Below are 15,604 nucleotides of genomic sequence, written 5' to 3'. Positions count from 1 at the left end.
GCTGGGATCAGGTGTCAGGCCCTTAGATAAAGGGAGATGAAGACGTGGGTGGGGGTGAAAAGGCCTGAGGAGGAAGAAGCACTAGGTCTTGGTGAGGGAAAGGACTCCTGGGAGTTTTCCTCAAGCTTTTCTTGGAGCCACAATTGGGTTGACCAAGACTGAGGTCAGGCCTTGAACCCCCAATTGACTTTGGGGCCAACCTGAATGAAACTTCCAAGGGGACACCTACGTGCATGTCGCCCTCAGACTCCAGTCAGCTCTACCCTCCTGCTGGGCATCTGTTGGAGAAACTGAATCCAATCTCTGACCCTCTGAGGAAGCTGGAGGTTGTGGGTCCAGGCTGGCAGCACATCTAAAACAATAGGTCCTGCTTTCACAGATGGACAAACCAAGGCTGTGTGGGCCTCTGCAAGGCCTTACTGGTCATTACTCTTTCTAGGGGGCTGGCTATTCTTCTGTCCCTTCCTCTCCTACTCTGAGCACCAGAAGGACCAAGGATAGGCACAGAGTCACAGGGGCTCGTGCGTCTACCTCCCAACCCGCAGGCTGCCGAGAAAGGGGAGCTGGGCTCCTCCGGGCTGTGCTCTGCCTCAGTGTCCCTAGAAGGTGCCCCTCTGGCTCTGCTCCTGGACCTGGGGGGGTCTGTTAAGTGTGAAATGACTAGATTCTCTGTGCCTCTGGTGGGCTTGGTGGGGGAAGGGAAGCCACCTGGTAGCAGCCACAGGCACTTATGGGAACAAGGATTTATTTTAGCTGCTGAGGGAGGAGGAGGTGTGATCTGTTGATGAGAGGGGGCCCTTCTGAGCCGCCTCCATAAAGCTCCCGACTAACCCCCTCTCTTCATTGGTCCCCGCTTTGGCAAGATAGAGGGACCCCAAGAGCCCCAGAAGCGCGCTCTTCACAGATCACGCTGTGCTTTCCCACCCTCGTGCTCCCTCCCTGCAGCGGGGATGACTGTCCTCATTTCACAGAGGCGCAAACACACCCAGAGGGGAAGGCCCTCAGCCAGCCAGTGCCTGTGCAGGCCAGAGCCCCTTCCCCAGAGGCTAGAGAGGCCCAGCCTGACACTCCCTGGCCTGCCCCCAGGCCTGCATGGTGGGGAGGTGGGTGCAGGGCCAGCTAGCGCCTCCTCTGGAGCATGGGGGGGTCCTGGCCTGGGCTGTGGGGAGAAACCCTGGCTTTTCCAGAAGAGTAGGCTGACGCTGGTCGCGGCGCGGAGTGTGTCGTGGATAGTCATGAGCGTGCCAGCGTCCCATCAGAGGTGTCACTACCCCCAGCACATGATGGGCGTGGCTTCTCCCTACAGCAGTGGAGTCTACACCTGTGGTTGAGGCCCAAGCCAAGCCCTGGGCCAGCGACAACATAACTGGCCTTCTGTGCCTGCTGGGCCCAACTCTGGGCCTAGAAGGAAGGAGGGTCGCGGTCCAGTGCCAGGAGTGACACTGCTGGTCCATGGAGGTCCACTCATGGCTGGGTGGCCCTACCCATTAGGGGTTTCTGACAGTCTCAAAGGTCAGTGGCAGGAACCCACTCTGGGTGGGTTGTCTGGGGTGCTGCCAACCCCACAGCTCTTTCTCCCGCTAGGTCCCTGTTCGTATCCTTGAAATGGAGATGACAAAACCTAAAACCCAGTTTCTCAGGGCAAGAGAGCACAGTTCCAGGTGTGACAAGGAAAGAGGTGATCCCAAGAGTACTGAGTGGGCAAAGCCAGTGCTTTGCAGAGCTCCAAAGTTGGGTAGGGCCTATCTGGGGTGCTGGGAGGGTAGCCCATGTCTGAGCCATGCTACCTTTTGGGAGGGGAGTGTAGTGGTGCCCATGACTGTCTCTCCAGTCTCCACCCCCCCCCCCCAAAGGGAGCCAAGGGACAGGAGAGAGGGAATGCTGACTTCCAGGCTGCTTGTCTTAGGCAGGGCCTGTGGCTGGGGGCTCAAGTCCTGGGGTTTGCTTGCCTGGCCGGGGGTCGGCCTACCCACTTGCACCGTAGCATAGATGTGTGCGGGGAGGACTCCAGTCCTGTGAGGGGAAGGGTCCCTCACTTGGATGTAGACACTTGGTCCATCACTTGACAGGCTTGGCCTCTCCCTGGCTGGGTCTCCAGAGATTCCCCCAGATCTCAGTGTGGCTCCGCACAGCTCTCGGGGATGGTCAGAACCCAGTCTGCGTATGGGTGCCTGGCAGCTTGAAGCCCCAGGGTCAGTGGGATCCAGGTCCTATCGCAGGTCCGCTCATGTGTGCACACCCTCGTGCAGGCCAAGGACAGCGACGATGATGATGATGTCACTGTCACCGTGGACCGAGATCGCTTCATGGATGAGTTCTTCGAACAGGTGGGTGCCAGCACCTCCCTCCCCCATATACTGGCAGCCCGTAGTGGCCACAAGCACCATTTTGAAGATGCATAGACCGAAGCTCAGAGGGAGCAGAGTCTGGCATTGAAACTGCCCTGTTCCCCCCGCTCCACCTCCTAGAAGGATGTGTGTCGCAGTCAAGCCCACCTTACACCCGCCCCTGAAGCCTGGGCCAGCCTGTCCTGAGAGTCCGCCTCCCGCCTTACTCAGGCCCAGTTGTAGGCCCAGAGCCCCTCCCTAGATTTTCGCCTCCCAACCAGCTGACCTTGGCCCACAGGTGGAAGAGATCCGTGGCTTTATCGACAAGATCTCCGAGAATGTGGAGGAGGTGAAGCGGAAGCACAGCGCCATCCTGGCCTCCCCCAACCCTGATGAGAGTGAGTGTGTAGGTGTGAGGGGCCAGCTTCAGACCAGGGAGGGAGGGCCTCCAGGAAGCCCAGCACCCCTCACTGCTCGGCAAAGGGGTGCCTAGACCTGGTCAGGTAGGAAACGCTCCCTAGGCAACCTCAGGAAAGCCAGCGGGGGTGGGGGTCCGTGCCCCCTGGCATGCGCTGGACCCCAGGCTCCCTGCAGAGTGCAGTGGAAGGGGCTTTCTTTGGGCCCCCGTTGGGCCAGGCAGCCAACACCTCCCTTCCCAGGTAAGCTGGCTCCTTTCAAAGCAGCTGGGCTGCTGCAGCCCTGAGAATCTGGGAGGCAGAGTGGGGCGGACGAGGGAGAGCCTGCCTCCGATCAATAGGAGGCCTCCAGCCCAGCCCCTCCCTTTCTCTCCTCCCTGGGGAGCAGATGGCTGCTCTGAGGCGTCAGCACTGTGGGAGGGCAGAGCGGCCAGGCAGGCAGAGCTTCCGGAAAGAGCTGGCAGCTCTGGCACCTGGCCACTGGCACCCCAGAGCCAAGCCTTCTCGGGGCTCCAGGAAATCACCTCTCCCCCTTCTCACAGGGAACCAGTGTGTGTCTACATTCCACTCTGTCCCCAAGGCGGGAACGCCGGCCCTGCTGTCACTGCTCCTGTTCAGGTGTTGACTTCGCCACTAGTATGTGGCAGGCTGACAGCTCCCAAATCCCATCCCCTGAGGGGGGCTTACCCCTCCCCCCAGAGGCCCAGGCATATGCGCAGCCCCTGTCCGCATGCTGCTTTGCCATGAGAGAGGGTGCTGCCCAGGTGTTTCGGGCCCCACAGCCCAGGCACCTAGGACTTGATTTCACTCTGCTTTCCAGCACTGGCACCCTCTCCATCACCCCTAACCCAGGCCCACAGCCAGCCCCAAACCCCCAGAATAAATCCATGGCTCCAGTGTGCTTAAACCCAAGGCCATTGCCACACCAGTGCCACAACCAAGCTCAGCCCCAGGACCTTGGCAGGCAAAGTTGAGTCCAGTGGGAGGCAGCCGGGAATGGGGGGAAAGGAGAGAAGGACCGCCACGGAGCAGGACATGTACCCAGTGGAATTTCCCACTCCCCAGAGATTTGTCTGGGTCAGCGGCACGTGGCATGGTTTGCCTCTGGGCCCACGTAGATCTGGGTCATATTGTTTGCCTGTAAGGGTCACTTCTGATGAGGGTCAGAGGGGGCTAGCTGTGGGTAGGAGCTGTAAAGAGATGGGGAGCTGGCCTGTCCCCTTCTGGAAGGCAGGTGGGTCTGGGATGACAGGCTGCCCGGCTGCTCCTCAGCACGCTGTGCACAGCCAGTAGTGACCAGTTCAGCATCACCGCCAGTGAGCTGATAGTCAAGGTGTGGGCTGACTGGCAGGCACGCGGGCAGGAGCCTCACTCAGGGTCCCAGGCCAGAGTGGAGCAGAGTTAGCAAGAGTCACAGGAACATTGGCAGTGAGTGGCGGGCTTCGCTGGGCAAGACTCCCTCTGCCTCCTTTGGGGGCTGCCATCCGGGCTGGGCTATTTTGGGTCTGAGCAAAAGAAGCTGAGACGTCAGAGCAGCTGGTAGCCAAGTTTTCCTTTGTTCATACAAATGAGGCACCCTCCTCCGCTCCTCGGAGCCCCCCACTCCACTCCACTTACAGCCACCGGGAGCTGGCCCTCGCCTGTGGCCTCTCTGCTTGACCACTCGAAGCTCCTCTCCAGTCCCCTGTGGCCCCAGAGGGGCCCAGCTCAGGCATGCTCTCTGCAGGGGTGGCTTCTCGGGATTGCCCTGGGCAGGAATATTGCCAGCACCCTTTGCTGCCCCCGGTACCCATAGGGAAAGGACGTCTTGCCCCATTTTATCAGCCATGCTCTCTGGGGAGAGGGGCAAGCTGGTCAGCCTCACGGCCTCTGCCAGTTTTAGGGAGATGGTTCTAGTTGGAACACAGCTAGGAACTCCATGCCACCGCCTGCCCCAGCTTCCCTCTCTCACGAGGTAAGTACCTGCTACTCAGGGCACCGTATGCCAGGGGCCCACCTCTATGAACCTCTTCTCCAGCTCCCTTCCAGGCCAAGTGCCTCCTGCCCCCAGACACCCTGGGCGGCAAGTCTGGTCTCTCCGCTGGGCTCAGCAGCCAAGGAGGGGCTTGGAGTGTAGAACAAGGTCTGGCCTCGAAGCTCCGAAGCCTGATTCCAGGGAGGGGGCGGGGCTGCCGTCTGCCTCCCTGGCCCTGGCCCAGTGTCCCATTCACTGGCTGCTCCCCATCCCGACCCACCAGGTGAGGCAAGGAGAGCGTGTCCACTCCACCTTCGATTGAGGCAAGTGTCAAGCGAATATGCCCCAGGCCAACCCCAGCAACACCAGCTGCTCCACGAGTGTTTCTGCCTTAAATTTAGACCCATCTGTTTTCTTCAGGGAGTGGGGGAGTCAGCCTAGGAGGAAGGGAGGCTCCGTGCGAGGCAGCGCAAGAAGCGGGGGGCTGCTGCTCCCGTGGCCCTGGACCTCAGGTGGAAGGGCAGGCAGCACCTTAGCCTGAGGTGAGGGGAACTCTAGATGTCTCCCCCCAACCCTTTCTACCTCCCAGAGACGAAGGAGGAGCTGGAAGAACTCATGTCTGACATAAAGAAGACGGCAAACAAAGTTCGCTCCAAATTAAAGAGTGAGTGTGGGCGCCAGGCCTTGTCTGTGAAATAGGGGCACCGCAGGCCTGCTTCTTCCATGCAGCCTGTGAGATTTCACTCAGCCCAAGGGGGCCCATTGGGTCTTGCGTTTCTCTGTGAGGGTGCCAGCAGCTACCTAGAAAGCCTGTTGTGCCAGACTCTGGGCTAAGCCTCTGGGTAGATAGATACCTCAGGCTTGTCCAGAGCATCCTCCATGTTGGACACTGCCCCCCTCAACCCATCCCCCTTCAGCTAGAGAGTCAGCAGAGCGCCGGCACCACCTGGCCCCACACAGAAGCCCCCTGCCCTTGGGCAGGCACAGCTGTGCACACCCCACCTGGGCCCTGACTGGGATCCTCAAGCCCTACAGGTCTTGGCCACACAGCCCACCCCATCTGGACCTGACCTCTTGGTGGGTGCATAGCCTTCCTAGGGAGGAAGTAAACAGGACGGAAACTGGCAGGTCTGAGCACCAAGCTAGCACGTAGTAGGTGCTCACAGCCGGTTCCGTTGTGTGTTAATTACGCACACGTGCATGTACTGTGCGCGCATCATGCCGTCTCTCCTCCCTCAGCGCCTGGTGCTTCTCTTCCTCCTTCCATGACCCACTCATGAGTTCCCCCAGGGCAGGCCACTGGCCAGGTCCTGGGTGCAAGGGTCATGGGGAAAAGGGGGTCCAGGTTAGGGTTCAGCAGTCATTTGTTCTCTCAGGCATTGAGCAGAGCATTGAGCAGGAGGAGGGCCTGAACCGCTCGTCAGCTGACCTGAGGATCCGGAAGACACAGGTGCAGGCCGGCCTCGGGGGCAGGTGGCAGGTAGGGTGCCAGAGGCTCTGGGGTAAGGCTGGACTGACACCTGCGCCCCTGTCTGACCCACAGCACTCCACACTGTCTCGGAAGTTTGTGGAGGTCATGTCGGAGTACAATGCCACGCAGTCAGACTACCGAGAGCGCTGCAAGGGCCGCATCCAGAGGCAGCTGGAGATCAGTAAACTGAGGGCGCCAGCCTAGATGGGGGGGCAGAGTCTGGCTGGGGCGGGGCGGGGCGGGGTTTGATGCACTCCCTGGGTAAAGCAGGCAGAGGCTCGCTCATTGGTACCCCTGTTTGCAGCGGGCAGGACCACCACCAGCGAGGAACTGGAGGACATGCTGGAGAGTGGGAATCCAGCTATCTTTGCTTCCGGGGTGAGTGGAGGTGCAGGGACGCTGGTGTATGTGCAAAATGCTGTATTTCGACAGCCTGCGGAGCAGGTTTTAGAGACCTAGCAGAGAGGGCAGGTAGCAGCTGAGAACACGTGAATGTCAGTAGCAAGGATAGAATTAAGACCCTTGGCTCCTGGTTCCTCACAGTTGGTCCACTTCCTGCTACCCCAGCCCATTCACCACTGGTTTTCCACCACCCTCAGGACCTTTTACCCTCCTGGGGGACTCAGTGCCCTCAGCTGCCTCTCTGTTCCGGTGAGACTGCGCTGTGCCGAGTAGGGGCTCCCCGAAGGAGGCGGCACACAGGGTGGGAGGCCTTTTGGCTTTGTGGGTTGCAGCAGGGGTGGGGGCACTCAGAGTTAGTGTGGGAGGAAAGAGAAGGGTGGGGGAACGCAGTTCGAGGCCTGGGTCCTTGGGGCAGTCAGCTTGGGCTCTGTACCAGCTGCTGATGAGAACTAGCACTTACTGAGCAATTAGTGTGTGGAAAGCCTAGGTGAGACGCGTTAACTGTCCCATATTACAGGTAGGAAATCAGACCTCAGAGAGATGTGACAGCTAGCAAGAGCAGCAGGAAGTGCAGGGAGGGCTGTGACTAAGGGGAGCCTTGGGCCCTGCTTCAGAAACACTGTTCAGGCCACGGCCCCGCCCCTGTGGTCTTGGTCTCCTGTCCTGGGCCCCATCCCCAGGCTCTCTGCAGACCCTCCCACTGCTTCTGCTCTGCAGATCATCATGGACTCCAGCATCTCAAAGCAGGCCCTGAGCGAGATTGAGACGCGGCACAGTGAGATCATCAAACTGGAGAACAGCATCCGTGAGCTGCATGACATGTTCATGGATATGGCCATGCTGGTGGAGAGCCAGGTGAGTGCCCGGGGCCAGGCGCCCTCTGCCCTCGCCCACTGCAGCACCCAGGGCTGCGCTAACCCGACCCTTTCCGCCCAACATGCTGCCCCACCTGGGAGGGACTGAGTCTCCAGGTAACTAACTGCCTCCAGGGCCCTGCCCGTTAGAAGGACCCTCTTCCCTCTGCATGGCTCTCCCACCAGACCAAGGGGCTGCATGGCTCTGCTTCACCCTCCTGGACCCCAAGTCCTGCCTGGCCCTTCCTATCACCCCGTCTTGTCCTGTATTCGCCAGCTCACTGTGCACTGTGGACCAGGTCCCTGTCTGGGGGCGGGAGGTACAGCAGTGAGCAGGACCACCTAGGGCCTGTCCTTGGGGCTAATGTCTGTGGGGCAAAAGGGCAGCATAAGTAGACGACAGGTGGAATAGTCTCCACTTGTCCAGGTGCCCAGGGGATCTGAGGAGGCCGAGTGATCGAGTAGTGGCTCTCAAATTGAAAGGGCCCATGAACTACTGGCAGGACTTCTGAGCTTCCATGTCCAGTCCCAGTGGTCATAGGTCCAAGAGGCAGCGGAAGGCATGAATTTGCATTTCTAACAAACTCAAGGATGACATTGATGCCACAGTTGGGGTAACACTGTGTGGTAGGCTGTGGTGACCACTTCGGACAGGGTAGTCGGGAATGCCTCTGAGGAGGTAGCGTTTGAGCACGGAAGACTTCCCAGGGGCAGACTGACGAGTTGGCCTAGGCAGAGGCTAGCAACACCCCTGTCCTGAGGCTGGCAAGAGCCGACTAATCTGAGGAGCAGAAAGGAGGGGCATGCAGCTGGAATACAGTGTAGTTGGAGATGCTATAAATGGGGGAGGCCTTGGTGGTGGGACTGGGCGTCTGGATCTCCTCTGGATTGAAGGGTCTGCAGTATAGCGTGCTATGGCCCGAGCTAGGAAGCCGGGAGGCCATGCCAAGGAGGCTGCTGCTGCCAGCCGGGTGAGATGGGGTGCCGGTGGGCGCAGTGGATTTAGAACGGGAACAGTCACTTGTCAACCCAAACTGCTAGGAGTCTTGGGGGGCTGCATGGGAACAGACTGCAGGGCTCAAGTGGGCCCTGGGCAGGGCAGTGAGTCTTAAAGATTAAAGATTACAGAGCTGGATGGAACCATCGTGCCTGGGAAGGATGGAGTGGGGGGATCACTGTGGTCACCTTGGGAGCATTCACCAGACTCCAAAGACTATCCATGCCTGCCCCGCCTTACTCTGCCTGGCACTGGCTCAGGGTCCCCGCTGAGTGTTTGCATGGTCCCCAGCCCTCCCGCGCCTTTGGACGAGACTGCATGGCCAGTTCCCTCCCCAGGATGGCTGCTCTCTGGAGAGAAAGAATGTGGCTGGGGTTCTGGCCTGAAGAGCACCGGAGAGAAGCTGTACCTCATCCTCATGCCCCCTTTTCTCAAATTGCAGGGTGCTTTCCCAAAGTCCTGACCCTGAGAGGGGTGCTGACCCTGGAGCTTGGGTGCTCCTGACCCTGCAGGGAGAGATGATTGACAGGATTGAGTACAACGTGGAGCATTCAGTGGACTATGTGGAGAGGGCCGTCTCCGACACCAAGAAAGCCGTCAAGTACCAGAGCAAAGCACGCCGGGTCAGTAGCTCCAACTCTGCCCAAGCCCATTCCCCACCCTGACCCACTAAAAATTTCTCGACCAGCGCAAATCCTTCCCTGTTCTACCTTTACCCCACCTCTCAACTCCAACCAGAACCTTCACCCAGCACACCCAGGCCTGGGTGCCCATTACCCACTCTCCCCGGGTGTGTTCTAGGCTGTCACCTCCCCACTTGGCCCCCCATACTCTCCAGCCCTCCACCCTCACCCTCCATTTGGCCACCACGCCCCTCAAAGCTCTGGCCAGGGCACTCATCCTCCCCGCCCTCCTGCGTGTACTGAGGCTCCTTCATGCCTCCCCGCTGCAGAAGAAGATCATGATCATCATCTGCTGTGTGGTCCTGGGCATCGTCATCGCCTCCACCTTTGGAGGCATCTTTGGCTAGAAACCACCCACCTTCCACTCCACTCTGGATGGTCCGCCCTGAGGAGGCCCCCTGGCTGCTGCAGCCTTCTGGCCTGGAAGCCCTCATTGCCACTCCAAACTGCTCCTTTCTCTGCCACAGGGCCCACCGTCCCCACCCTGCCCTGAGCCGTCGTGTGCATGATCTTTGTGACAGTGTGTGTCTGTACAGAAGAGGCAGAGGGACGGTGGGCTGGGAAACTGCCAGTGGGGTGGGGATAGGCCAACAAGGGACAGACGGGGCACCGGCTCAGGCCGTCTCACCCTTCCCAGGCAGGGCTGCCCTCGTTCACATGGTCTCCTTCCCTTGCCTTCAGTAACTCTCCAGTCTGGGGTCTGCCCCTCCTGGGATCAAGGCTGCCTGGATTCTGGCCTTGCCTCCTGCTGACCCACTCATCTGCCCTATCCTCTCCAGCTGTCCCCCTAAATGGATCCCCCTGAGGGGTGGGGACCAGCTGGCCACATGGTGCTGCTTTTCAGGTTAGGGGAGGGTAGCCCTGAGAGACAGCCCTGCTCCAAGCCTCAAACAGCTGATCACTGCCAGGGAGGCTCAGGGTGCTGTGGCCAGATGGATTCTGGCCCTGTCAAGACCAGGCTTCCTCCCCACCTAGGGGCAGAGTCCAGCAGGTCTTTGGCTGCCTCAGCCTCCCTTCCATATCCCTCAAGCCCAGGAGCAACCCCTTTGGGCTATGCCTGATCCTGACTCCAGGTAGCCTTCTGGTACCTGGTTTCCAACCACCCCGTGGAGCCCGGGAAGCAGAGCAGGCCCCTATCAGTGCCCGGGCCACAGCCTGGGCCATCTCCCCAGCAGGCCTGTCGGGTCCTCAAGCCATTGTGTTGTGCATGTTTGGGATGGTGGTCCCTGCTCTCGTGCTCTGGGAAGTCATGTCACTTTTGGCCTGCAATCTTGTTCTACCTTTGCTGTCCCCCATTGATGTGCCACGTGGGTGTCAGGTGTCTCGGATGCAGTATTCAGCAGCCAGTCAGGGAGGGGTACTTGTCCTTCCCCACCATCTTGGGCCTTCTCAAGTCAGAAACGTGTCCCCCACCCCACTTCCTCAGTGGCAGGCAGGGAGTGTGCATGCGAGTGCATGCGGCAGGGGATGGGGCCACGTCTGTGCCCTACCTTCCCCCGGCTTTGCTCCCGCCCAGTGACTAACACTGTCCGTGTTGCCTTTAACAGCAACTTCCCTCCCCTCCACTCTCCACCCCTTCACCAAAGGTCTTGGTACAACCAGCTGCCCATTTTGTGAAATTTTTATGTAGAATAAACATTTGTATCTGTACCATGCCTCTGCTCTAGATTTCTATCTTGTCACAGCCTTAGAACTCGGGGGGAGGGGGAGTGCCAGTGTACGGGCACTAAGGCTAGAGGGAATCAAATGACCCCGTCCTTTTCCCAAAGAACTTACGCCCTTGGCCCTCTGGTGCCGGCTCAATGTCTCACTCGGGTCTTGCTGAACACCTGGTGCCCAGTCTGCACCATGGGCCACTTTCCCCGAAAGCTGCAAATGACCATGGATGGGCTCCTCTTTTCCTGTCAGTCTATGAGTCGCCCTGTGCAGGACTTGTCCTTCCAGCCGCTAATAACTAAGCAGTGAGAGGCCCCTGAGGCAGCCAAGTGCTGGGCTGGTTAGCAGCTGAGGGCCTCTGGTCTGGAAAACACCTTCAGCCCAAAAGGAAAATAGGCTGAGCGACGCCTCATGCTGAAGACACAGGTACACTCCATCCTGCTCATCCTTTCCAACTTGGTCATATGTTAGATAATTCAATGAGCCTTAAGTTAAAGGAATGTGCTCCAAATATTTAAGTTCTGTAAACCTACTCCTACCTCGGGAATCAGTAGTAGCTCCCACTAAGAGAAGAACTTGAGAAATTTGTTTAGGAGCAAGAACCTAGAAAATGACGGAATCAAAGCATTCCACAGAAAGTGGTTTATTGCTTTTAGAACAAAATGTAACAGGCTTTATAACTTTAGCAAAGAAAACATTTTTAGAACTTTACAGAACTTTTCTAAACTTTCCAGAGGCGGGTGCCTAGGCTGGAGGCCTCAGCTCACAACTGTGAAGCCCAGGTTGTCTCACTGGCTTCAACTGCTCAGAAGCGGGGCTTACGCTTGCGGCCAGTGTACTGAGTGTCGGGTCTGACTTCCCTGTAGGAAAAAAAAAAAAAACTGGTAGGAGGAACAGTCTCAGAAAAAAGAACAAAGAGGAACCTTCCGACATAGGTGAGTCCTCAGTAGCCACAGACACCCCTCCACCCCCCATCTTCACCAGCCTCTCCCCAGGCCAGGTACTCACTTGCCCTGACGCCTGTGGCGCGCTTTCTTCTCCAGCACCCACTCCCGGCTCTTCCTTACCACCCCACGCCTTGCAATCCTGTATGGGATCCTGTGCAGGAGACAGTTGTGGGTCGGATGGAACTGTCTGGCAGGCTCCAAGTTAACTCAGGCAGGTAAAATGGTGAATTTCTTGAGTGAGGTGACCTCAGGTCCGTCTTTTATACTCTTAAGTTCCCACTGCCAGACACCCCCATTTTGGGTAATATGCACGGGGGGGGGGGCAAAACCCACATTTAAAAAGGAGCCCAACTTCTTTTTTTTTAATTTATGTATGCATACAAGAACTGGGGTATAGACCAGAGGTGTGGTAGGAGGAGTAAAAGAATTTATCAGAGTGGGAACAGAACAAGTGGATCTACTGAAATACACTACTGAGGGGAACAGCAGACAGGACAGGAGAGGTCTGTTGCACCATGTGTGTCAGCTCCCTGGTTAGCTGCAGAGGGCTTTGCCTTTACCCCTTGCACTACATGAGGGCGGGCCAGAAGCCCCACTGCTACATGCTCATGGGCATTTTTATGGTATGTGGCATTTGTTGTTATATATACATCCTGCCTGTATAGGCAGGAGCCAGGCCATCTGGGAGGCAACTTAGACCAGGATCAGCTCACGAGTCTGACAGGATCCAAAAGAAGCCGGAGGTCCCAAGCCCACCGCTCCTACTAAAGGCCCTAGACTGGCAGAGGCAATTCTAACTGTCTGAGGTAGGAAAACAAGGCTGTCTACCTTGTGACAGCCCTGACAAAGACCCTCAAGGGTTGATCTTGGCCTCTGGCCCTGGCCGAGGAGAAAAAGGAGCCCCACAGCCCCATGGGAGAGAGGCCCTAGAACAGGGAGAACCTGGCCCCCAGGCCACAGCCCCACCTGGCAGTTGAGATCAAAGTGTTTCCAACATGACTCACACCGTGAAAGCTGCCCATCATCTGAGCAAGCACCTTGCACAGGCACTTGCATGGACAGCCCACAGAAGTCACACAATGGATATGAACCAGACTGTGGCAGAGAACACCCACACTGGGAAAGGGAAATGCCAAGTGGCCCTGGAGCAGCTAGAGGAATGCTGAGAAAAAACAAAGCACAGGTGTAGGGAAAACAAAAGGGTCGCCACATAAGATGGCATTTCTACCCACAGAAGGTGGGGGGCATCTTTCTAGGCAAGCACTATGCGAAAATGAGGCACTATGAGAGGAGCGAAGGGGAAGGTTAAAGGACAGATGAATCCTGGGGGTGTGGAGTCATGGGTGTAAGAAGCTAGGAGAGCCAGTTGCATGGCCGTGAAGGCCAGCAAGGGCTATGTTTTCTCTTCAAGAAGTAGTAAGGAATTACGTGAACTTTTTACGGAAGGAGTAAGAGCACAACATGGTCCTGGCGTATAGAGGAAGCGGATCATCAAAGAAATTTAAAAGGGCCCACAATGTGGGGGCAGCAGTCTGAGAAGCCAGGAGCAAAGCAGAAGACAGCTGAAACTGGGGGCTGGAGATGTGGGAAGACTAATCCCTGGGATTCTGTGAGGGCCAGCTGGAGGGCCAGATGTGAGCCACGGAAGAAACAGGGAAGAGTGATCAGGGGAAATGAAGGAGGCAGGTGACAATGATGAGTGCCCCAGACGACAGGTACCAAGAGAGAAGGGCTAGCATGGCAAATGCCTTAGGTGGACTGGGTCTTTTGAAAGCAGATTAAGAGGCCTTGGGTGGAGGGCCAGGTGGCAAGGATTAAGGAGTGCACAGGTGAAATAAAGATGCAAAAGTAATACATTAAGTTTTAGAAAACATTCTTACTTCACATGCTTGCTTATAACATGTGGCCTGAGTGACACTAGACAGATGGGACAGTACTCTTATTAACCTTCCAACAGACGACAGCCCCCTCCCCACCCCTCCACAAGTCTGGGAACTTGAAGGAAGAGCCTCAGAGCGAGGAAGACACAGCCTGCGCAAGGCACTGTACTGAGTCCTGTGCTGAGTACTTACTCTACTCAATAGACTGCCCAAGTGAGGGCGTTAACCCCCTTTTAAAGAACATGAAAATGGATGCTCAGATTACACAACTTACCCAAGTTTACAGTTAGGACAAGTCGTCTGTAGACACCAGTGTGAGGACAAGAGAGATCCTAAGATGGATGGAGGGAGTTACACAATTTGGAATTCCTCTGCCAGGTAGGAAATGGGGTCACTTGCTGGGAGCAAGTGATAGGGACCTTACAGCAGAAAACATCTAAAAAAACCCCCAAACATTCAAGGGGTGTGGGACTGAAGAAGTTAAGGACCTGGGCGGGCGGGGAGGAGGAACAGGCCAAGGAGTCAGATGGTATAAATTCATGAAGGACACAATGAACATTACTGATTTTCTCCAGTGGGTCTTCCAAACTCATTAAGAGGAAAACTGGACAGAGAATGAGTGTCTTAAAGATCTTTGAGACCTTCCCCTCGTATTAATTGGAACTAAGAAATAAAACTTTACTTACCTTGTAATTAATTATTCATTCAAAAAATATCAAATGCCTTTTACTAATAAGAGCCTTCCAAAACTGGGTACTATACCAGCCCCCACCAAGTTTTCATTCTAGTTAGGGGTACAAATAATAACCAAGTAAGTAAATACATGATTTAGGGCACGAACGGTGTTAAAGAAAATAAAGAGCTCAACAGGTTAAGACACTGAACAGAAAAATGGAAGACATGATTTACATTTTTACAAATTAAATGAAATGCAAATAGTCTTGCTGCTGTGCAGGAAATAAACAATGAGGCAAAGTGTTTATTCCCCACTGCAAGTGGGGAAACAAATGAGGCAGCTCTTTAGTAATCCAGGAAAGGGCTGTAGTAACAGACTGCGGGGAGTAGGGAACAGGACTGGACTTGAGATATATTCTGACGGTAGAGCAGCTGGACTCGCTGATGGACCAGACTGACTAGATGTCAGGTACAAGGAAGACAGGAATGACTGAGGCTGATAAAGGAGACAGGTTTGGGGGAGTAAATTAAGAGCCCTGTTTTGTTTGATGCATCTGTGAAGTGCAGGTATAGAATTTAGGAGGCCGTTCAGTAATCAGAGGTGGGGTTGAGATCAAGGATATAAACCTTGGAGTGATGAAGCTGCAGTTGATGTTCAAGGCAGCACACATGGAGATGGGATCCAGGCTGTGCCTCCAACTGAAGAGCCATCAGAAAGGACTGAGAAACAAGAGCCATGAGATTGAGAGAAAACCTAGACAGTGGATAGAGGACCTATTGAGGAAAGCGTTAAGGGAAGAAATGTCTGAGTCAGCATTGACAGACTAGGCAAGTTAAGATGAAGACAAAGCAGCAAAACAAAAAGGCTCAGAAGTGACCAAAGATTTGACAAGGAAGGTTTGGTGGGAGCCTTGACAAAGAACAAGTTGTGATGAGACAGCATGAGCCAGAAAAGAGGCCTGGGAGAATGGATATGAGCAGGGCCATTATAAAGGGAAGCCATAATGGGGGAGGGAATGCAGGGTGTAGCTAGGTAAGACACTGCTGTGGAGTCAAGGGAGACCTTCAAAGGGGAGACTGTGTCATGGTTATTATATGCTGATGGGAGTGAAGCAAGAGACCAAACAGAACACAGGAGAGGGGAGAGCCACTGTAGCCAAGAGGCAGGGATTTGACAGCTTGCCAGGCATACAATGGGGGAGAGAGAGGAAGGAGATAAGAATACATTGCTGTGGCACTCCCTGGTGGCGCAGCAGGTTAAAGCACAGCACTGAGAATCTGAAGCTGCTTCTGCATGAGTTCGATTCCTGCCCGCCCCGGAGGTGACCACATGGTGTGGCAG

At 56.1% G+C, this 15,604-nt stretch overlaps 2 protein-coding genes across 2 annotated transcripts in view; one reads left to right on the top strand and one right to left on the bottom strand.

The window, feature by feature from the left end:
• Positions 1–2,169: 2,169 nt before the first annotated feature.
• STX1A (syntaxin 1A (brain)) lies at positions 2,170–10,759 on the top strand. Its single transcript, XM_004688297.2, has 9 exons — positions 2,170–2,327; positions 2,626–2,725; positions 5,287–5,361; positions 6,074–6,147; positions 6,241–6,349; positions 6,473–6,546; positions 7,288–7,425; positions 8,934–9,044; positions 9,374–10,759. The coding sequence occupies exons 1-9, from the start codon at positions 2,307–2,309 to the stop codon at positions 9,449–9,451; spliced, it is 780 nt and encodes a 259-aa protein (XP_004688354.1). The 5' UTR covers positions 2,170–2,306; the 3' UTR covers positions 9,452–10,759.
• A 646-nt stretch (positions 10,760–11,405) lies between these two features.
• The window catches only part of WBSCR22 (Williams Beuren syndrome chromosome region 22), an 11,003-nt gene continuing 6,804 nt past the window's right edge, over positions 11,406–15,604 (bottom strand). Inside the window, exons 11-12 of the mRNA XM_004688296.2 lie at positions 11,769–11,858; positions 11,406–11,620 (exon numbers count right to left, since the gene is read on the bottom strand). Of these exons, the coding sequence (XP_004688353.1) occupies positions 11,566–11,620; positions 11,769–11,858 (145 nt within the window). The 3' untranslated portion in view covers positions 11,406–11,565. The remainder of the gene's footprint in view (positions 11,621–11,768; positions 11,859–15,604) is intronic.

Source organism: Condylura cristata, unplaced genomic scaffold (genome assembly GCF_000260355.1).
Source record: "Condylura cristata isolate star-nosed mole 26May11 unplaced genomic scaffold, ConCri1.0 scaffold00024, whole genome shotgun sequence".
Taxonomy (NCBI): domain Eukaryota; kingdom Metazoa; phylum Chordata; class Mammalia; order Eulipotyphla; family Talpidae; genus Condylura; species Condylura cristata.
This window is presented reverse-complemented; position numbering and strand designations above follow the sequence as displayed.